Below are 20928 nucleotides of genomic sequence, written 5' to 3'. Positions count from 1 at the left end.
TGTTGAACAGTATTTTAAAAATATTACAAGACTCTTAAATAACAGTACCTACTAAAAAATTAGGAAACCCAGTCAGCACTGAATGAGACTGGTCGTTATTGAATTTCCTGTGATCATTTGCCTCATAAAAATTCTATCGCTCTGGCAGAATGTCATGATAATTTTAAATCACTTACATGTACTGGATAAGTTATCTGTGAGACCCATACATTTTTATCTTTCGGTTTAAAGTCCCTGATTTTGTGGATGGTGAAATACTGTTTTTTGTATCGTGTAATTTCACACCTCTTTTCTCCTTCCTCAGTTTCATTCAAAGTGCTGGTGACAGCTGTAACGTTTCGTATCAAGAAGCATTACATCAAGGACTAGTCGATGACGATCTGGAGATAGATACAGAGATGTCAACAGATTTCAGTATGTCCCATAACTATAGCAAGTTACGGACTTCACAAGAAGACAGCTTATGTGGCACAAGATTAAGTTGTAGCATCAGGGAAAAGGAATTCCATAAGTTTAACTGTAGTTTCTGCCTACAGAGCTTCCCTTCAAAGTACAGACTCATAATGCATATCTTCATCCACATTGATGGTGTGCAGGCACCTGCATATGTGTGTAAGTCATGTGGTGAGGTATTGCCCACTGATGACAGCTTGAAAGAACATTTGAGAATGAGTGAGGGTGACCAAGCATTATCAGCTGCCAACAGTGAGAAACTTGAATGTAGTGATGACCATGAAAACAACATCTCCTTAGAAAGTGTAAGAGAGGAAATTGTGGAACAGACTGAGAAGCAATCTTCATCCAAGGAAACCACGAAAACTTTAAGGAAATCCTTTAGTGACACAAGCAATACACATACTGTGACACAAGTTGCAGAGCAACTCAGATGTGATGACTATGGAATTTTGTGTACAAGTGATCATGTTAATGTCCACACTGTGCTAAGTGCAAAGAGACGTCACAAATGTGATGTTTGTGGCAAATCGTTTAATCGTTCAAATAGTCTCAAGGTACACGAATTAATACACACGGGAAAGAGACCCCACGAATGCCATGTTTGTGGAAAATCGTTTACTCAGTCGAGCAATCTCAAAAGACACGAATTAATACATACAGGAAAGAGACCCCATGAATGCAGTGTTTGTGGAAAATCGTTTATTCTTTTGGGCAGTCTCAAGGCACACGAATTAATACACACGGGAAAGAGACCCCACGAATGCCGTGTTTGTGGAAAATCGTTTACTCAGTCGAGCAATCTCAGGACACATGAATTAATACATACAGGAAAGAGACCCCACGAATGCGATGTTTGTGGAAAATCGTTTACTCAGTCGGGCAATGTCAAGAGGCATTTGTTGACACACATGGGAAAGAGACCATACAAATATAGTGTTTGTGGTAAATCGTTTCCTCAATGGGGCAGTCTCGAGAAACATGAATTAATACACACTGAACAGGGACCACACAAAGTCAATGTTGGTGGCAAATCGTTTTCAGAACTGGGTCATCTAAAAACACAGAAATTAATACACGCAGGAATGAGCCCCCACAAATATACTTGCGGCAAATATTTTTCTTCCTCTGGTAATCTGAAGGAAATCATTAGTACACACCGGTAAATGAAAACACAAATGTAGTATTTATGGCAAATTGTATAAAAACTCGAGTAACCTCAAGAAACAGCAATCACTACACACTGAAAAAAAGGCTACACAGATGTGATATTTGCTGGGAATCTTTTACTCCAGTCTATCATCTTTAGAAGCATGCAATAATACATATTACGTAGAGACCACTCAAAGTATTGTTGAGGTCTGTAGACTTACACATGTTCAAAGGAGACCACAAGTGTGTTACGAATATTGATCGCATGTGCTACAGAAAGGTCACAAAAAAAGGACAAATCCGTTTTCACAGCTTCATGTTCAAAGAAGTTGCATACTAAATACAATATATGAAGCACACAATTGCAATTTTTTGTTGTAAATGCTCCATGCTATAACGATCTGTCTACCAGAAATTGGGGCATCGAAAGATATCTGTTTCTCGTTTGAGTAGAAGTCCTATGCAGTAATCAGGACTCTATATTCTTCAGGAGAATTTACCAGTATGTTGCTAGTTATTTGTAAGAAACTGCCATTTCAATATTCATGAAGCTGTAGGCAGTACCCAGTCGACAGCATAAATGTGTTTATTACACATCCATCACTCAGGCTATTTTTCTCAACGATGGAGAAAGATACAAAAATATCATGATTATGCAAACATGTTACTGGGTATGCCTCCTTAATAGTAATGCTATTTGTGTGATCAAAATTTGCACACATGTGATCTGTGCTACTTCTACATTAGGAAATAACTGATGGTGGCAAGTATGCAGAGATCAGGCAAAAATTGTAATCATCTGCCTAGTAGCATTTTGATTCACCTTCAGACTGCAATACAACAGTGCTTCCGTATGGTGTGGACTCATTAGTTCGCTGTTAGTTTTCCACTAGTAAATTGGACTGTATGTCTACACACGTCTCACACAGTTCCCATTAACTGCAGGCTATCAGTTTGTTGCTGTGTAGTTAGTATGCAATAGCATCCCAAATTCGTTTCGTAATGACCAAATGAGGTGGGAAAGACAACAGTGTGAGCTATCATGATGCTCAAACCATTGCAGTGTGATTCTGACCTTGTGATTTGGACAGTTATCCTGCTGTAAGATGTTGTCACTCTCAGGAAATACATCGAGCATTAAGTGACACAGAGGTTGCAATAATGTTCGTGTTCTTCACATCTGTCATGGTGCTTCCAATTATGACCAGCTGCTTCTTGGCGTCTCATATGAATATCCCCCATAGCATGACATTGCCACCATCTTTCTGCACCTGTTGTGTTGTGCATGTGTTGAACGACTGTTCATCTGGATGATGGCACATCTGGGCACAACCATTAACTTGGTCCACAAGAAATGTCACTTATCCCAACAGGTGACACATCTTTATTGGTATGCAGTCCAATCTCAATTATCCCATTCGTATTACTCTAGTAACTGACAAGCATTTTCTTCTGTATCCACAGATGGCCATCAATCCCACTTTACAAAGCAGCTAGGTTCTGATCTCCTTGTTCTAGGAAATGCATGGTAATCCTACAACCTTTTGTCAACTTGTGGATATCCCATCTTTCAACAATGTTCCATAGAGGCTAATGATAGAAGCATCTGAGCAGCCAACCACATTCACTGTTTTTTAGATGCACTTACCCAGGCACCAGGCAAAACCATCTGATCTTTGGCAAAGTTATTTATGCCAGTTTTTTACACGAACTGTAACTAGAATGATTACCCATTCATTGCTGGTTATATAGTTTCGTTACTACGTGACATAACCAAAATGCCACTGGGTAGCATACACTCCTCCTAGGGAAGTGGGTATAATGATTTCGATCAACAGTGTATCTTGACACAAAAGGATCTTTTGGTACATTGTGTAGTAATTCAAATTTTCGTGCTTCGTTAAATTTTATGCCAATACACTATTGTCAGTTTAAGTGCCATATTTCTTGTGAAAAATATTTGTGTTAAAAAATCCCTGTACATAATTCTGATTAAATGAAGATTAATTTTATGCATCAAATCTTTCAATTATTTGTCTGTTTTTAAATATCATGTAACTACTGTACAAACATCAGTGGCAAAACTGTCATCATGTAGTGTCAGATTATAATTCCAACTGTTTGTATAAACACGAGGACAGTTAAGAGCTCAGTGTGATTACTAGAATATGAATTTAATCCAAATGTATAATTTTTATTGTAATAAGTTAATTTATTAAAAGTGCTTTCTTTCTAATTACTTTGTTTTAATCTGATTTTTTTGGTTGTCTTTTATCTGCTTTAAACATGATTTCATAGTGTTTATTTTCCATAATTTCTCTGAGTAAATGTGAGTTTTTCAGAAATCTTTACTAATGCTTTGTCTCATATTTCATAATGTTTGTTTTTGGTCGGTGTTTTCGACTTCTCACCAATTTTTTATTGGTGTGAGGTAGTTCGTTTATTAAGTTTTGTCATACTTTCAATAACTTGAGACTATTTTTATTAAGTGATAGGCATTTCTGAAGTTTTCGACACTTTCAGCTGTGCGGCTTTTTACTGTAATGAGAATGTATCTCTGATGATGGTTCTTGCAACATAATAGTATGCTGCTATCTAGGCTGCAATACTGCTGTGGCTTTTAAATATTTAGGGAATGTTGATCTATTTATAGTTTGTGGGCTCCCATCCTCATACACATTTCATTAGAAATTTTGGTTGTGACTTGGAAAGAAATTGCATGGATTTTAAATTGTGTCATTCTCCTTATAGTAATGTTGTTACACTATTCTGTCCAGCTACTTAGTTGCATATTTCTACTTCAGTTCCTGTTGGTACTGTGCTTTTTGTGGTTGGTCTATTTTAATCAAAACAGAAAAATATTTTGTTCTCTCAGTAATGCTTGCTGAGACAAACATCATTACTATTATTATTCAGGTAAGAACAGAGCCTTGAATTCACAAACTTACAATACTATACTCACATGAAGCTTAAATTCTGGCTTGTAACTCTTCTATTTTAATAGTCTCATCACTGAAAATACGCTTGTGATGATTCTAAAGATTCTGAACAGAAATTAAGTAACCCACAGTGATATATTAAAATTGGAGTTCAAGTGACAGAAGCAATGGGAAATATTGACAATAGTACTTTGTCAAAATAAAGTGCTATTAATTGTTGTAATGTGGTATTTATATAATAAGACTGAAACAAATGTCATTATTAGTAACTGGTTATTGTTGCCATCATCATATGATGTTCCTGAACACTTTTAGATGTTTTCCGCTGAAATATATGTGGCAAATTCCATAAAGGCTGTAATGAATGTCCTCACATTATCACCACTGCACTTCAAGCTAATATGGGTGGCATTTTATAACCAAAAAGTTCTTAGGAACATCATTTAGACACGATAATTGTTGCCTTGCACTCCTGTCCAAAATGGATCTTTTTGAAACCTGTATTGTTTGACATCTGTCGAAAGACTAATGTTAGTGTTAACTTGAGTCCAAACTGAATCATAAATCAAGAAAGTATGATTTTAAATATTGTTGTAAACAGAATTGGAGTACTTTTTGTTTGAAATTACTTGAGTGAATGGAGTTTGTTGGAAGATGATACAGGTTTCATTTAAAGCTAGAAAAGCTGCTTTTCACTAAAATATAAAATTGTGAAAATAGTTTGCTGATTCATGCTACATATTTGGATTCTGCATTACGTATTCCTGCTATTTAAATTTTTTATTGTTTATGTTTAATGTGGCTACGTTTACTAAGGGTAAGTTAACTAGTGTGCCACATAGGACTGCAGGTGTAACTCACTCATACATTTATGCCCATAAATTTGTACAAGTTGGAGCTAGGCAGTTGCACATCGACATAGTTTCATATCTTTGGTTACAGTGCATGACACATGAGATAGATCTATGCAATTCATACATTGTCTCATAAAGAACAGATTGAGATACACCAGTATCCCCCTGTGGATGTTCCATTAGCTAAGTCTATTTGATTATACTCAGGTTAGTTGATTTTCAACAAATATTGCCGTAAAGCATGCTATGGGACATTTTTAAGCATTTGCATTACTACAAATAATTATGATCTCTCCAGAGTTAAGGCCTCATCTAATAATGGGGTACATGAAAGGAGCCTCCCTGAAGATTGCAATGTTTGATGATAAATACAGAGATATGAATTGCAATCAGGTGTACCATGGGAAATGCCATAATAACCTGGCAGCTGATCCTTTCACACCAGAAGTCGTTTTTGGGACAGTGTTGACTATAATATACATGAATATTGAAGGAATACCTTCCTGCAAGCAACAACTCTTGCAAGACATGTGCCACACTAAGTACTGTGATATCTTGTGTTGAAGAAATACGTAGATACCCGGCAGAGATGTCCTTCTGTTCCTGGAATGAAACTGGTTGCTGACATGATGTACAGTATGGAAGCGCCATCCTTATAAGACCTGACCTTGAAGTCTGTAGTATTCGTCAGTCAGATAACAATAATGAAATTATTACTGTTAAGTAACTGTAGAGTCACATCAGCATATATACCTCTAGCAACAGATTTTTCCATCACCCCACCTGAAAATTTTATTAAAGAGAAAGATTCTATTGTGATACCTGATTTCAACAGTCACAGCCTTGCTTGGGGGTACACTCAAGAGGACCAGAATGGTGAGGCTGTCCTCATGTGGGCTGAAACTTTCCATCATTCACTCCTTCATGACAGCAAACTACCTCATTCCTTCTACAGTGAACGCTGGCTATAATCCGTATCTGATTTTCGTTAGTGAAAGTATTTTTAATACCTGCACTAAATTCGTCTGTAAGCCCATACCGAATACACAACGTCGACCAATTATGTGTCAAGTTCTCCCACAAGTAAGACCTCAAGAACTCCCTTTCAGACGAAGGTACAACTTCAAAACAGCTGATTGGCTGAAATTTTCAAAATTTTTAGATGAGAAAATTTAACTATAGGTCCTGTGATAGATCAATATGAGAATTTTGTTAACATCGTTAATGCCTCTGCCTTAGCATCAATTCTAAGGGGATGCAGAATGAACTATATCAAGGGTATATAACACATGAAAAGATCACTCTTCTTAAAGAGTACTACAGATAGTTGGAAGAAGATCCTTTCAGTGAAGCCACATCAAGCCTTGCACAGAATGTCCTCTATTTAATATCTGAGGCTAAGAGAGAAGAATGGATACAATTAATGGCAGACTGTGACATGAGTAAAAGTAGTCAAAAGGCCTGGAGGCTATTACATTGCCTGAGTAATGACGACACTCAGGTCAACACGTATGTTAACATTAAACCAGACCAAATTGCTTACCAACCCCTGATTAATGGCAGATCAACTAAACCCACAAATATAGAGAGGAAACAATTATTCAGGCAAACAGATCAAGAGAACAGTATCTTATCTCCATCTTTCTCTCTTGAAGAATTGAATTCAGTCCTGAATAAATGTAAATAGGGAAAAGCAGTAGGACTGGATGACATTAGAGCTGAACAAATCAACAATTTTGGTTCCGCTAAAATGCTTTGGTTACTGCAATTTATGGGCAACTGTATTCGAGAGTGCAAGATCGCTAAAGTATGGCGAAAAATCAACAGTAATTGCCATACCGAAACACGGAAAGGATAGGAAAGATCCCAAAAATTATAGACCAATCTCTTTATTCTGTCACCTCCACAAAATACTGGAGAGGCTCATTCTTCAGAGAATGATTAGAAAGGTGGAGCATCTTCTAATACCACATCAAGCAACTTCAGAGAAGGGAAGAGCCACACATCTTAACTATTAAACTTAACACAACATATCGAAGATGGATATGAGAAATGGCTCATTACAGGTGCTGTATTTATCCATCTATCCACAGCTTATGATACGATCAACCATCGGCTCGTTCTGAATAAAGTTTATGACATAACTAAAGACTTCACATGCATGTGCAATATTAGAAACCTTCTCCAGAATTACAGATTTATTTATTTATTAATTGTGGGATTTCAGGGAAAGAAAAGTAGGTGGAGAACTCAGAAAAATGGGCTGCCACAAGGCAGTGTGCTTGCACTGCTATTATTCAACATCTATACCAACGATCAACCTATCCCTGAAGTGACCCTAAGCTTTATTTATGCTGATGACTGCACTATCACTACTCAGGCTTACTGTTCTGAGTCTGTAGAAGATATGCTATCAAAATCTCTGGAAAAATTCACTGTTTACTATAATGGGAATTACTTGAAACCTAATCCTGCCAAGACCCAGATCTGCGCTTTCCACCTGAAGAATAAACAGGCAAATAGATCGTTAAATATATCCTGGGGAGACATCGTACTCGAGCATAAACCTACTCGCAAGAATCCTAGAGTAATACTGGATTGCACGCTAACATATAAAAAGTGTTGACTAAACACCAAACAGAAAGTGGCATCCAGAAATAATAACAGTGCGAAAATTGACAGGCACATCAAGGGGTGCTAAACCATGCACTGTGCGCTAAGCGCGTTTGTCTGTGTTGTTCCACTGCTGAATATGCATGGTACTAGTCCAGTCATGCCAGGAACGTAGATGAGGCTCTAAATGAGCCTTGCCAGATTATCACGGGTTGCTTAAGACCTATTCCTGTGGACAAACTCCGTTGCCTCACTGGCATAGCTCCTCCTGAAACGAGATGTTAGGTAGCTGCGAAATATGAGAAAAGTAAGGCCACAACGAAGGAAGCTCAACCACTGGCTGAAATCAAGAAAGAGCTTCTTGACAACTATTGAGGCTCTCATTGAGAATCCACATGTGGCAAGGAACTTGTAATGGGGGGAGAAATGTCGGTATGTAGGAGAATGGATCGCTCCAAAGAAAGAACTCCCTCATTGATATTCGGAGAAGTGGTCAATATGGGGTCTCTCAGTAGATTATGATCAAACACAACGTGCAAGACCAGTCTGCAGACTTGGGGTTTCTCTGTAGACTCAGTTCTTTGCCAGTGTGGCTTTGAGCAGACTAACAGCCATTTCCCCTCAGTGTTCCTCATCACCAACCACCTGCACCATGCAAGACCTGTTGAGAGCTACACCGAATGCACTTGACGTGGCCAATTTTTGGTATTCTTTTGTATATATATTTTTGACACTTCTGTTCTTTTGACATGACAAATAAATAATCTAATAATAGTAACTTCAAGAAAAAACCATATCATTTGGTTTTAATGTCCAGTGAAAAAAAGATTATTCATATGTTAGTGGAGGAGATATGACAAGATGGCTTTTGGTACAGTGATACTAGCAACGAAATGAACCTAATACAGCATCCTTTTTGTGGTTAACTAGACTGAATGCCACAATCATAGCATTAACTCTCATCATTTTGCAAGTACGAAGATGCACAACCTACTTAATAGAAACACAACTTGATATTCCTTCTGACAAGAACAGAGACAGTAAGGATATCGTGGAAAATATTAGTACTCTGTGTATGAAAATCAGCAAACACTAAAAGGATGATGGATAGCAGCAGCTAGAAGAGTTGTGCCTGAACAAAAAGAAAAACGAGTGAAATCCTAGCATGAAATAGTATCAGCATCATTTGTGGGAATATAGGAGCTGCTGCAGTCCAGAACACCAGGTGGATTGTGGGCAACATAGAGTCGATGGCTGCGTGATTGTGTGAGGGCCAATTAAGAGTCATAAATGTAGTCAGAGAAGTCTGCAGTTATTGCAGTGCTAGTTTCTATTGGGCCCTCCAGGAAAGATGAAGTTGCCAGTCTCGATAGAAACAGGGATGGGTCAGCTGCTCTGTAGCAGAGATAAAACACAATTGAGGCTGTTGTAGATGGCACAAACCATGTTTGATTTGGCACAAGTAAATAAAAAAAGACTCACAAGCATATCGGACTAAATCAACTCCCCTGTACCAGCATGTGCACCTAACTATGATTGAGCACAGAAAGTGGAACCGTAACGACAAAGAAAAGACAAAAATTATTAATATCTATGGATCCTTGTTGGGACTGGCACACAGAGTTGTACATTCTTAACCTTTCACCCTTTTGAATAGCCCAAGGATGTAGGAGAAAGGACATTGTTAGGAGCAAAAAATTACAGGGCAACAGTGTTTGTTCAGATCTGAGTTTGGTTTATATTACAGTAACAAAATAAAAAAATATCTGTCCATAATAAAAGGTTTGCTGGCCATTAGATGACACAGGGTAGTTGTTGGGGTATTCCAGATCTGGCAGAACTGTTGGAGTGACATACTCAGGAAAAGAAAATATTTGAAACACTTGGACAGTCATAATGGAAGGAGTCTTCAGAAATAGTGTAGTAGTAGTAACAACATAAATAAAAAGGCTGTGTTGATACTGAGGATAAATGTAGTAAGCAATAATAATTTTAACTGTGGGAATCAAAATTAATTAGAAGTGCAAAGTGCCAATACAAAAAAAAATGGCTCTGAGCACTATGGGACATAACATCTGTGGTCATCAGTCACCTAGAACTTAGAACTACTTAAACCTAACTAACCTAAGGACGTCACACAAATCCATGCCTGAGGCAGGATTCGAACCGGCGACAGTAACAGTCGCGCGGTTCTGGACTGAGCACCTAGAGCCGCTAGACCACCACAGCCGGCAAAGTGCCAATACATTTACTATGAATAGAACGATACTGTGCAAAACTTACAATATGTTCAAAAATAGTAGAAATTTGAAAATTTACTACCCAGTCCACAACAGAATTAAAAGAAAGAAGAAAATACAGTAAAAGGGACAAATTCAAAAACAAGTGTGTACATTGTTTTAGAAACTAGTATTCCATATTTTGAGAGGCAGTAGTATATAACATAACAAGAAAAACTGTGTAGGAGACATAAGCTCTAAAATACTTACTTTACCTTAAGGGGGATATAATGGAAAATGCAAACATTTATTTAAAAAATCATTACAGCCATATTTATTAATGTACAAATATAAAATTTTACATGTGTAAACCAAAAGAGCTGTGTTTTAACGGAAAAATATAATAAAATATGCAGGAATAATATTTTGCCAGAAATTTGAATTTTTTATTTTTTATTGTCTTTTTTTATGAAAAACCTCAACTCAAATTCTATTTCAGTGTTCTGAGAAGGTTATAAAACCGCTAAACTACAGTTATTAATTTGTGGTACAAATTGTATTATTAACAGAGTTTCTGATTTTACATATCCAAAATAAACTTTCTTCTACATATCTAAAAATATCTACATATCTAAAAATTTGAATTTAATAGCAAGCAGTTCTTGAAAATTTCATAGCATTAGCGCATATACTTTCTGAGAAAATGCTTCTAATAACGTGAGAAATGTAAAACAGAGACATGAGGTTCAAAAATTTTCTTATCATACTTCTAGATGTAATAAGCTTACCTCAGTTTTAAAATTGTCTATACTGTTACATCCTCCAGCTTTTTTATCTTTTCGAATCTCCCTGCCCCTTTTTTTACAGGTCAGACACTGATCTGTTAGCTTTCTTGACCCAGCCCTCATCGATGGTGTACAATGATTTTGTTTTAAACACACCAGGATCTACACCAGCTCTATCCATCACTTCAGTTCTGCCATTATTTCCGTTGTTGTAACATAAAACTGCATCCTAGACACCTATTTTGAGTACTTCAAGTCCACAGAATGTTCGTTTTGAGCATTTAATCCAAATTAAATTCTTGAGACTTTCATTTGCATATTGTGTCTTTGCTTGAAGACACTTCCTCAATAAATCAGGGTTTGCAAGAAACATGAACATGAAAACTTTACAGCCTGGCAGAGAAGCTCTAAATTAATAAGTCTGAATCCAGTGGAATCCATATCAACATCATTAACATGTACAATTATCCAGAAGCTGAGAACTGAAGCTGAGAGCTTATGTTCTTCAATTCGAGTAGCTTCCTCTTTTTTGTTGGTAAACCGATTTCCAAGAAACCTCCGTTTCCTAAACACTGTTTTTCCACCACCCATTATGCATAAATCTTTATTTCCACGTAAAGGTTTGCGGATTCAACCCACACCTACTAATATGTGTTAGTATGGTCAAAACGTAAATAAACCACATGCAAGAAAGTTTTCAGGCAGAGGTATAGATGTCAGCCGAAGATATCGAAAGAATATAGCCTTCACACTGATAAAAATTCCGCTGAAGCAAGCAGTTTCCCAAATGTTGGAAAAGGTGGGAGTGGCTGCCAGTGCAGAGTTAATTAGTTTAACAATTTAAATGCCTTTCTGAAGTTGCTATCACGGTAAAATTCACACAAAACATAGATTAAACTCTGTAGATGAAGAATATAATATTTTTTTAAAAAATCGATTTTTTTTTACCGAAACGCACTACATCCCACCGCAAGAGATAAGAGTACTTGTTGATTTTCGTACTGTGAAACATCTCTTCTCCTGCAAGCTCTTTTTTTACCAAAAGCTACCAAACAAATTGAACAGCCTATAGAAGATAGTAAACAAATCAGTAGATTGCAACAAATAAGACGACTACGACTGTATTCTCTTATTGTGGGACAGTAGAGCTTCCAATGCATCTGCTAATGTATACAGCCAGCATTTGTGAGCCATCCCTGAAGGAGGTGTCCATTATGATGTCCATTACGCAATCTTCTATCTATGTCTTAGGCAATCTTGGGTAACCACATCCTGTGGAGAAACTCTCGTGTGTGACAGATGTGTCAGCGGATGTTGATGATGTATTTCTGTTGTGTCTGAACATTGTTAATGGCGCGTTCATACTCCAAATGTTCCAAGTGTCCCCACAAACAAAAATTCAAGGGATGGCAGTTGGGGGATTGAGCTGGCCAAAGTACTGGGTCACCTCATAAAATCCGTTGTCCAGGTGGTGTTCTCATACATTCAGCAGAAATTGGGCTGATGCTCCATCTTCATTCGTTGGTAGAATGCTATATTGTCTAGCAGTGCAGACAAGTCAATTGTTTGGAATTAATGATACCGCATACCAATGAACATGTTTGCTAGCGCTTGGTAGTATAAAGGTTACAGTAGAAGAGCTGATGTGTTTCACAGTGAAGAAGATGAACAAGTTCTCATAGTTCTTACAGTATGCATTTTGAAGTCCATATTGACTGCACATTTTTGTCTTGTTTTGATTCATACTACCACATCTAACAAAGTGGAGTACTTTTTTAACACCCAGTATACAGCAGCATAAAATTATCTCACAAAAACGAAAAACAGAGATATGCTGTGTCAAAATCAGTTGTGTGAGGCACACATGCTGCGCTGTGGAGCGACCAGTATGGCTGAAAATAAACGCACTTCATAAGCTGAGATCAGAGTGCAGGCAGTTTTATATGATAATATTCACCACCACTTGCATGGACAATATGAGGATTTTGGCTTTGTGCTTTTTTACCATTTGTGTGCATTTTACCAACTGCACGTATTTCATCAACTAGATTTTTATCATGAAATTTATACATGCGGAGTGCCTTTTACGCTTTGACTTCATGTAATGTAGCATGGCAATTTTATAGCAAGTTACAGAAGATCAGATGATGGCAGCATAAGACTACCATATTGGAGCAAAAGAGTATCTACACTGTGATGGTGGCATATGAAGTGTGCTCATTTTAAAACCTATTACAATAAAACCTAATATTCCTATGAAACTAGGTTGAGAAAAAGATAGCAGAGCATTTATGTAAAAGACAACTGTAGCCCTAACTGTTAACAAGCATGAAAAACTTACAAATGCTTGTATTAGATACTATGAACATTCTATCTCCCATAGTCACAACTACATGTTTTTCTATAATTCTTGCTTGCCTTGTCCCATTTTACGATGGGGGTTGACATTTTTGATTGGGTTGTGGTAATGTTAGTGACAGTGGGTGACTGTGTGCCCTTCCTGATGCCACTATTCCCCCACTATTGAGTTCATATATCCTCTCTGTCTGCATCTAGAGTAAATTTCAAGTGAAAAACTGAGAACATTTTCTTTTAAATTTTTGTGTAGTGAGTATCTGAGGTACGACAACACTAACCAGCCTATATTTACATAATAGATTCTGGGAAATCGCCTAAAAATCATACCCTGGTTCATCAGTCCTCCATGAGGCTAATTCAAACTAGTGTTGGTTCGCCTTCCCAAATCTTGTATGTGGTGCATAAACGTGTGTGGCTATCTGGACAGGCTGCAGCATCAGAGTTAGATAAATAACAGATAATTTAACCCAATAAAGATGTGAAGCAAATGGCAGCAACAAGAGCAGCAGACATAGAAGAAATTGTAATTACTCATTACCACACATTATAAAAGAAATACTGTGTTGTTTTTCTGTTTCCAAAAATAACCTTAAAGAATTATAATGGGGTAGCTTGTTTAAATGTTTTTCAAGAGCAAAGATTTACACGACTTTTATTGTGAACTTCTGTGAAAGAAAAATGAATCACGTGAGAATGGATGGTCAGGAGACCTGCAGTACGTTACTGTAGGCGGTGTTGCAATGACATGGTGCGTTGATACCAGATTGTTGTCTTAACATTTCGTGATGAAAAAGCATAGCTGAAAATTCCATTTAATCCATAACAAACTACAACACTCGTGACGCTCCTGGAAGGAGGGCAACATCCTCAAGTCACAGGACAGACTCCGACAGTGTCAGCACGCTTGCCTCAGCAATGGCCTGTTATATTGGGCAGTATGTAGAGTCAGGTGAAGCGATGTGGTCAGCACAGCAGCACAGATGCCGATTTAGACAGCGAGTGGCAGCCAGCAACAAAGGTCAGACACACTTGGCACAGTTACACAGCTTGGACTGAGGTACGCCAGAATGTGCAGAATGAGACTGTAGACTCAGTGTGGATGGCGGTGATTCACAGCGATGATGAGTACCAACACAGACAATGGAAAACAACTACTGTGTTTGCCCACATGAGAAGATAATCGACAACAGTGTTTACGCGCTCAGTCGAGTGCACCTTGACTCTGGAACACAGAACACCAGGTTAGGTGACAAGTAGTGGTCAGTGGTTTGCTAGTGGGTGCGAAGTCAGCAGCATTCAGATGCAGTACAGGTGGCAGGCCCACACTTGGCGGAAGCAGAGTCTGACAGCGGCAGCTTTCTACACATTTAGTGGACTGACGTGGACCTCCCCTCTTAACTATGGTCTGGTGAGGACTCATAATACCTGTCGAACTTTGGCGGTATGTGTATAAGGTGATGTGCTGTGGTTTGGAAATGGTAGCGCTCCTGATCTGTAATTAATAACAGGGTCCAGACTGACCACAGAGCAATCATGACATCACTGCTCCATCTTGCCTGTCATATCAGCAACTTCACATCATTGACAGTTCTTTAATGGTATAGTAACTTCTTTTAGAAGGCCAGGGCAATGTCATCACCCCCCTGATTACGGCTTCTTTTCCAAGAAAACTCATTCATTGTGGTTGCTGAGACTCCCTGCATCACCCCTGCTGTGACATTGCCTATTGAGCTGGTCACAGGCTCTCTGCGTGCCTCCAGGCAAGGCCTTGGTGCAACTGCATTGTGCAATCAGGTAGCCATAAGCCTAATAATTAAAACAGAAGAAAATATCGGATTTCTCACAGGACAAAAATAACTTACTTTGATGCCTGATTCCACTTGCAGATCTGTCTGCCATATGACAACCACTAACTTTACAACGATTTGCAACTACATGTGACATAAATGAGACAACATTCTGAGATACTTTTTGCGTGAATTCACACTGAACAAGAGGCTCAAAAGACGATGCGCACTAGCCGGCTGTGGTGGTCGTGCGGTTCTAGGTGCTGCAGTCCGAAACCGCAGGACTGCTACAGTCGCAGGTTCGAATCCTGCCTTGGGCATGGATGTGTGTGATGTCCTTAGGTTAGTTAGGTTTAAGTAGTTCTAAGTTCTAGGGGACTGATGACCTCAGCTGTTAAGTCCCATAGTGCTCACAGCCATTTGAACCATTATGAACGATGCGCACTACGAGGTGCGTTCAAGTTCTAAGGCCTCCGATTTTTTTTCTCCGGACTGGAAAGAGATAGAAACATGCGCATTGTTTAAAATGAGGCCGCGTTCATTGTCAATACGTCCCAGAGATGGCAGCACCGTATGGCAGATGGAATTTTACCGCCAGCGGAGAGAATGAGAACTGTTTTAAATACTTAAAATGGCGACGTTTTCCTTACTTGAACAGCGTGCAATCATTCGTTTTCTGAATTTGTGTGGTGTGAAACCAATTGAAATTCATCGACAGTTGAAGGAGACATGTGGTGATGGAGTTATGGATGTGTCGAAAGTGTGTTCGTGAGTACGACAGTTTAATGAAGGCAGAACATCGTGTGACAACAAACCAAAACAATCTCGGGCTCGCACAAGCCGGTCTGACGACATGATCAAGAAAGTGGAGAGAATTGTTTTGGGGGATCGCCGAATGACTGTTGAACAGATCGCCTCCAGAGTTGGCATTTCCGTGGGTTCTGTGCAAGCAATCCTGCATGAAAATGCGAAAAGTGTCATCCAGGTGGGTGCCACGAATGCTGACGGACGACCACATGGCTGCCCGTGTGGCATGTTGCCAAGCAATATTCACGCACAATGACAGCATGAATGGGACTTTTTTTTCGTCGGTTGTGACAATGGATGAGACGTGGATCCCATTTTTCAATCCAGAAACCAAGCGCCAGTCAGCTCAATGGAAGCACACAGATTCACCGCCACCAAAAAAGTTTCGGGTAACCGCCAGTGCTGAAAAAATGATGGTGTCCATGTTCTGGGACAGCGAGGGCGTCATCCTTATCAATTGCGTTCCAAAAGGCACTACGGTAACAGGTGCATCCTACGAAAATGTTTTGAAGAACAAATTCCTTCCTGCACTGCAACAAAAACGTCCGGGAAGGGCTGCGAGTGTGCTGTTTCACCAAGACAGCGCACCCGCACATCGAGCTAACGTTACGCAGCAGTTTCTTCGTGATAACAACTTTGACGTGATTCCTCATGCTCCCTAGTCACCTGACCTGGCTCCTAGTGACTTTTGGCTTTTTCCAACAATGAAAGACACTCTCCATGGCCGCACATTCACCAGCCGTGCTGCTATTGCCTCAGCGATTTTCCAGTGGTCAAAACAGACACCTAAAGAAGCCTTCGCCGCTGCCATGGAATCATGGCGTCAGCGTTGTGAAAAATGTGTACGTCTGCAGGGCGATTACATCGAGAAGTAACGCCAGTTTCATAGCTTTCGAGTGAGTAGTTAATTAGAAAAAAAGTCGGAGGCCTTAGAACTTGAATGCACCTCATATCTTCAATATTCGTTACCTGTATAGAAATCACAGTAGAAACGTACCAAAACGACAAATGTTTCGATGTGGGGAAGTGCTAAGGAGTGTTACAGAATAGATCGAATGGAATTTCAGGTAAAATAATGCCCCCAAGCTCAAGTGGACAGTGCAAGAGTCGACGTGAATTTCTCTGACCACAGACGTTGGGAGGGTAACATTGGTGTGGTATTTACAAAGAAACACTCAGTGGTAGCTGTTGTGTAAGAGCACGAGAGCATGTGAACACCCTAACTTTTGACACCTTTCGGAGTTTTTGGTGATTTTTCTTTGAATGGTGGTAAAAAGTAATGTAGAAGTGATAATCTGAAACATACGGCGCTAAATCTACCACGCCGCATTACATTGCTACTCCTATAGAGTGTGTGAAACTTGGTTTCACGGTCGAGAGCACACCTTCAGTTGAGCGCGATTTAAGGGGCTTTTGCTCATGCACAACTGGCGTGACGCAATTGACTTATGGGCCAGATACGTACGAATTTGATAAACAACGTGCACGGTTCATGGTGTGCACAGCTAGCCCTTTCTATTCAACTAAAAGTTCATGTCAGTGGCCCCAAGTGGTAGCAGACTGCAGCAGACTCTTTTCGCCATTCGCTTCTCATAAATCCCATTACACCGTTGCACACTCCTCAGATACGCCAATTCACTCACAATATGTAAAATTAAACCGGATATCAATAGATGTTATTCTTACACTGACAGAAAAATATATTATGTAGTATTATGAGTAAGATATAATATATTAAGTAATGGATTTTATCATACAGTATTCCGTTTGAAACACTGAGAACCATGAAGTATATCATTGTCAATTGTGACACTGTAGCATGATTTCATGCTTAAGATAGCTGTTGATTTTATGGTGGGTCAGGTTTATCTGTGCTGTAGGCCCACATTGTAAATATGAACAATCACGAAAAGCTCTCTCACTGGTTTCTTTGATATTTAGTTAAATGTGGGATCAATGATAGTGTGCTTTTGGTCTGTATGGTACTCAGCGCCTCACTTCTGTTCTTGTCAATTGATCGTGTTGATAGACAATACTACATGAATATAATCATTTCCATAAAAGGTAGTTTGTGTTAGGAGTTGGTTGTTTAGTGTGCTAGAATCTGCTTGTGTGTGTAGTGTCAACATGAACTCTGGCGAATATGTTTTAAGTTCTAACAGAAAAGAAAATTAGTAGAAAAAGTTGGCTGCAAAGTAATTAGGGCTTCCCAGATCACCTCCATTGCCTGAGAAAGTGATGAAATCAAATAAGTGTGACTACAAGCGAACAAAGGAGTGTGTAATAAGCGTAAGTTGTGTGGGTGTAATGTAACAATGTCTGATTTTCAGTCTGCCAATTTATTCGTTAGCTAATGCATGTGATAGGAATCTTGTACATTTGTCCGAAAAAATTAAAAAGCATGCAGACTGCCATTTGCACAAAAATGCGAAACGGAGAGTAACCCAAACTTGCACATTATTTCGTTGTTGCCCTAAACTGTATTTAATTATGTACAAAATAACAAAATCAACGAAAAACAATTCTTTTTTCAGGCAAGTTTTGCATATTATTGTTATTATTATTATTGTTATTATTATTATTATTATTACTACTGTTTTTGTTATTGGCAGAGGCTGTAGTTGTGTAACTATGTTGATTATACAGAAGATACTATTAATTTCATACTGTCACTATATATCTGAGTCGATAAATTTGTGAACACTCAGAACGTATGATCATGAGCCACTACTGGCAACACTGATGGGAAACAGTCGTTCATTCAAAAAACCTCACTGAACTATAAAGCTGAAAATATGTGATTATTTTCTATTTTCACTTGTTGTGTGAGATACTTCGACACAAGAATGGGAAAAAATCTCTCAGAATAGAGCATAATGAGCTTAATTTCAGAGGAATGGAGTACTGCATTCACAAAAGATTCTCAGATTGTCTGGTGCAGTTGGTGCTGAGACATTAGTATGTATTTCTGAAATAGAATAACTGTTCAGGTATACTGAGTCCACCTTGCATACCACATAAATAAAAGTAACAACAAACAGAAAATGTGATACCCTGCAGGAAAACATCGATATTCCTCTGACAAGCAAACTTGTTACAGAGAACTGCTACACGCCTAAGATGGATGGTAGAGCATTGGTGTAGATGTACATGTAGACGAAGAATTGTCATCCTTCGAGACTGCTCCCAGATAAATGGCAGATTTCAGAAAGGAATAGACTGCAAGGCAAAGTTGACACGTCCTTTTCACTCCCAAAGAGTACCTGATGAGAGAAATACAACAAATCTGGAGACTATTACGGATAGCCAGAAAGAAGACAAACTACATTTCAGACACTACAGAGAATTCAAAAATAGTTGACAGATACTACCGACATTTGCGTGAACATATTAGGCTTCGAGTGTTATAGAACACTTTGAGCTTAGACGAAATTAAATTTTTTACCAACAAACACAGAGCAAAGCAGTAGAGGAGGAACAAACACATTGAAACAGAAAAAAATTATGTTTTTCACTGAAACATAATTAACTCTTTATTCAAGTTAAGAGGCAAATGCTTTCGACAGATCTCAAATTGATTCCATATTTCTAGATATCCTGAAAATTTTTGATACCATTTCTCAGAAGACACTTGTAATCATACTGCATGCCTATGGAATGTTGCCTCAGATATGCGAATGGATTCATGATTTTCTGTCAGAAAGATGATAGTATGTAGTAATCAAGGGAAAATCATCGAGTCAAACAAAAGTGATTTTCCCCTAGGAAGTACTATAGGCCCTCTACCGTTCTTAATCTACATAAATTATTAAGAGGATAATCTGGGCGGCCCTCTTAATCGTTGCACATGATGCTGTTATTTATAGTGGAGTAAAGTCATCAGAAGATCAAAACCAAATGGAAAATGATTGAGACAAAATATCTGCATGAGGCGAAAAGTGTTAGGTCCTCCTCATGAGTACGAAAAGAAATCCATTAAATGTTGGTTACATGATAAATTACTCAAATCTAGAAGCTGTCAATTCAACTACATACCTAAGAATTAAAATTACGAACAACTTAAATTGCAATGATGATGTAGATAATGTTGAAGGAAAGGCAAACTAAAGACCGCATTTTATTGGCAGAAGACTCTGAAGATGCAACGGATCTGCTAAACAGACTGCCTACACTTCATTTCTCCGACCTCTTTTAGAGAGTTGATGTGCACTACGGGATCCTTATCCGGCAGGAATGACGGAGGACGGCGAGGACACCAAAGAATGGCAGCTCGTTTTGTAGTACGCGAAATGGTGGAGAGACAGTCATGTATATGATAAGCGAGTTGGTATGACAGTCATTAAAATAAAGGCGCTTTTCTTTGCAGCGAGATCATTTCACGAAATTTCAAGCACTGATATTCTCCCATGAATGTGAAAATATTTTATTGTCGCCAACGTACAGAGGTGGAAATGGTAATCGGAAAAATAAGAGAAATCAGAGAACATATAGAAATATTTTACTACGCACTGTTAGAGGGCAGAATGCTATAGAAATAGTCTGAAGGTGGTTCGAATAACCGTCGGCCAGGCAATTAAGTTTGACTTGCATAGTAATCATGCAGACGTTGATGTATTTCTTCCATGTCCATTGTAATAACCAGAAAAATATACAAAATAATCTTTCTCCCAACAAGGGCATGGATTACTCCCATTAAATTCTTTTTTAATTGCAACCTAAGAAATAAGTGTTTTGGAAGCGATGCCCGATGTCTTTTAGTTGTTATTTACCACTGTTTCACAGGAACGTTTTGTAATAACTAAAAACATCATTCATCATCTACATATACATCTATATCAATATCAGAAAACCACTGTGAAGTGCATGGCAAAGGGTGCCACCTATTCTACCAGTTATCAGTGTTTCTTCACATTCCATTCACATATGGAGTGTGTGAAGAATGATTGTTTGAACACCTGTGT

At 38.5% G+C, this 20928-nt stretch overlaps 1 protein-coding gene across 8 annotated transcripts in view; it reads left to right on the top strand.

Moving 5' to 3' along the window:
- LOC126426871 (zinc finger protein 99-like) overlaps positions 1-20928 on the top strand; it is a 172144-nt gene that overhangs the window by 103778 nt on the left and 47438 nt on the right. For 5 of the 8 annotated variants that reach the window (XM_050088910.1, XM_050088911.1, XM_050088909.1 and 2 more), the window contains one exon: positions 305-3731. The exons of 2 other annotated variants lie outside the window; for them this stretch is intronic. In XM_050088910.1, the coding sequence (XP_049944867.1) occupies positions 305-1619 (1315 nt within the window). In that variant the 3' untranslated portion in view covers positions 1620-3731. Of the gene's footprint in view, positions 1-304; positions 3732-20928 lie in introns of those variants that run through there. One more of the 8 variants, XR_007576450.1, reaches the window with a different exon arrangement.

This window comes from Schistocerca serialis, chromosome 11, assembly GCF_023864345.2.
Source record: "Schistocerca serialis cubense isolate TAMUIC-IGC-003099 chromosome 11, iqSchSeri2.2, whole genome shotgun sequence".
Lineage (NCBI taxonomy): Eukaryota > Metazoa > Arthropoda > Insecta > Orthoptera > Acrididae > Schistocerca > Schistocerca serialis.
The sequence above is the reverse complement of the archived record's forward strand: the minus strand, read 5'-3'. Positions and strand labels throughout refer to the sequence as shown.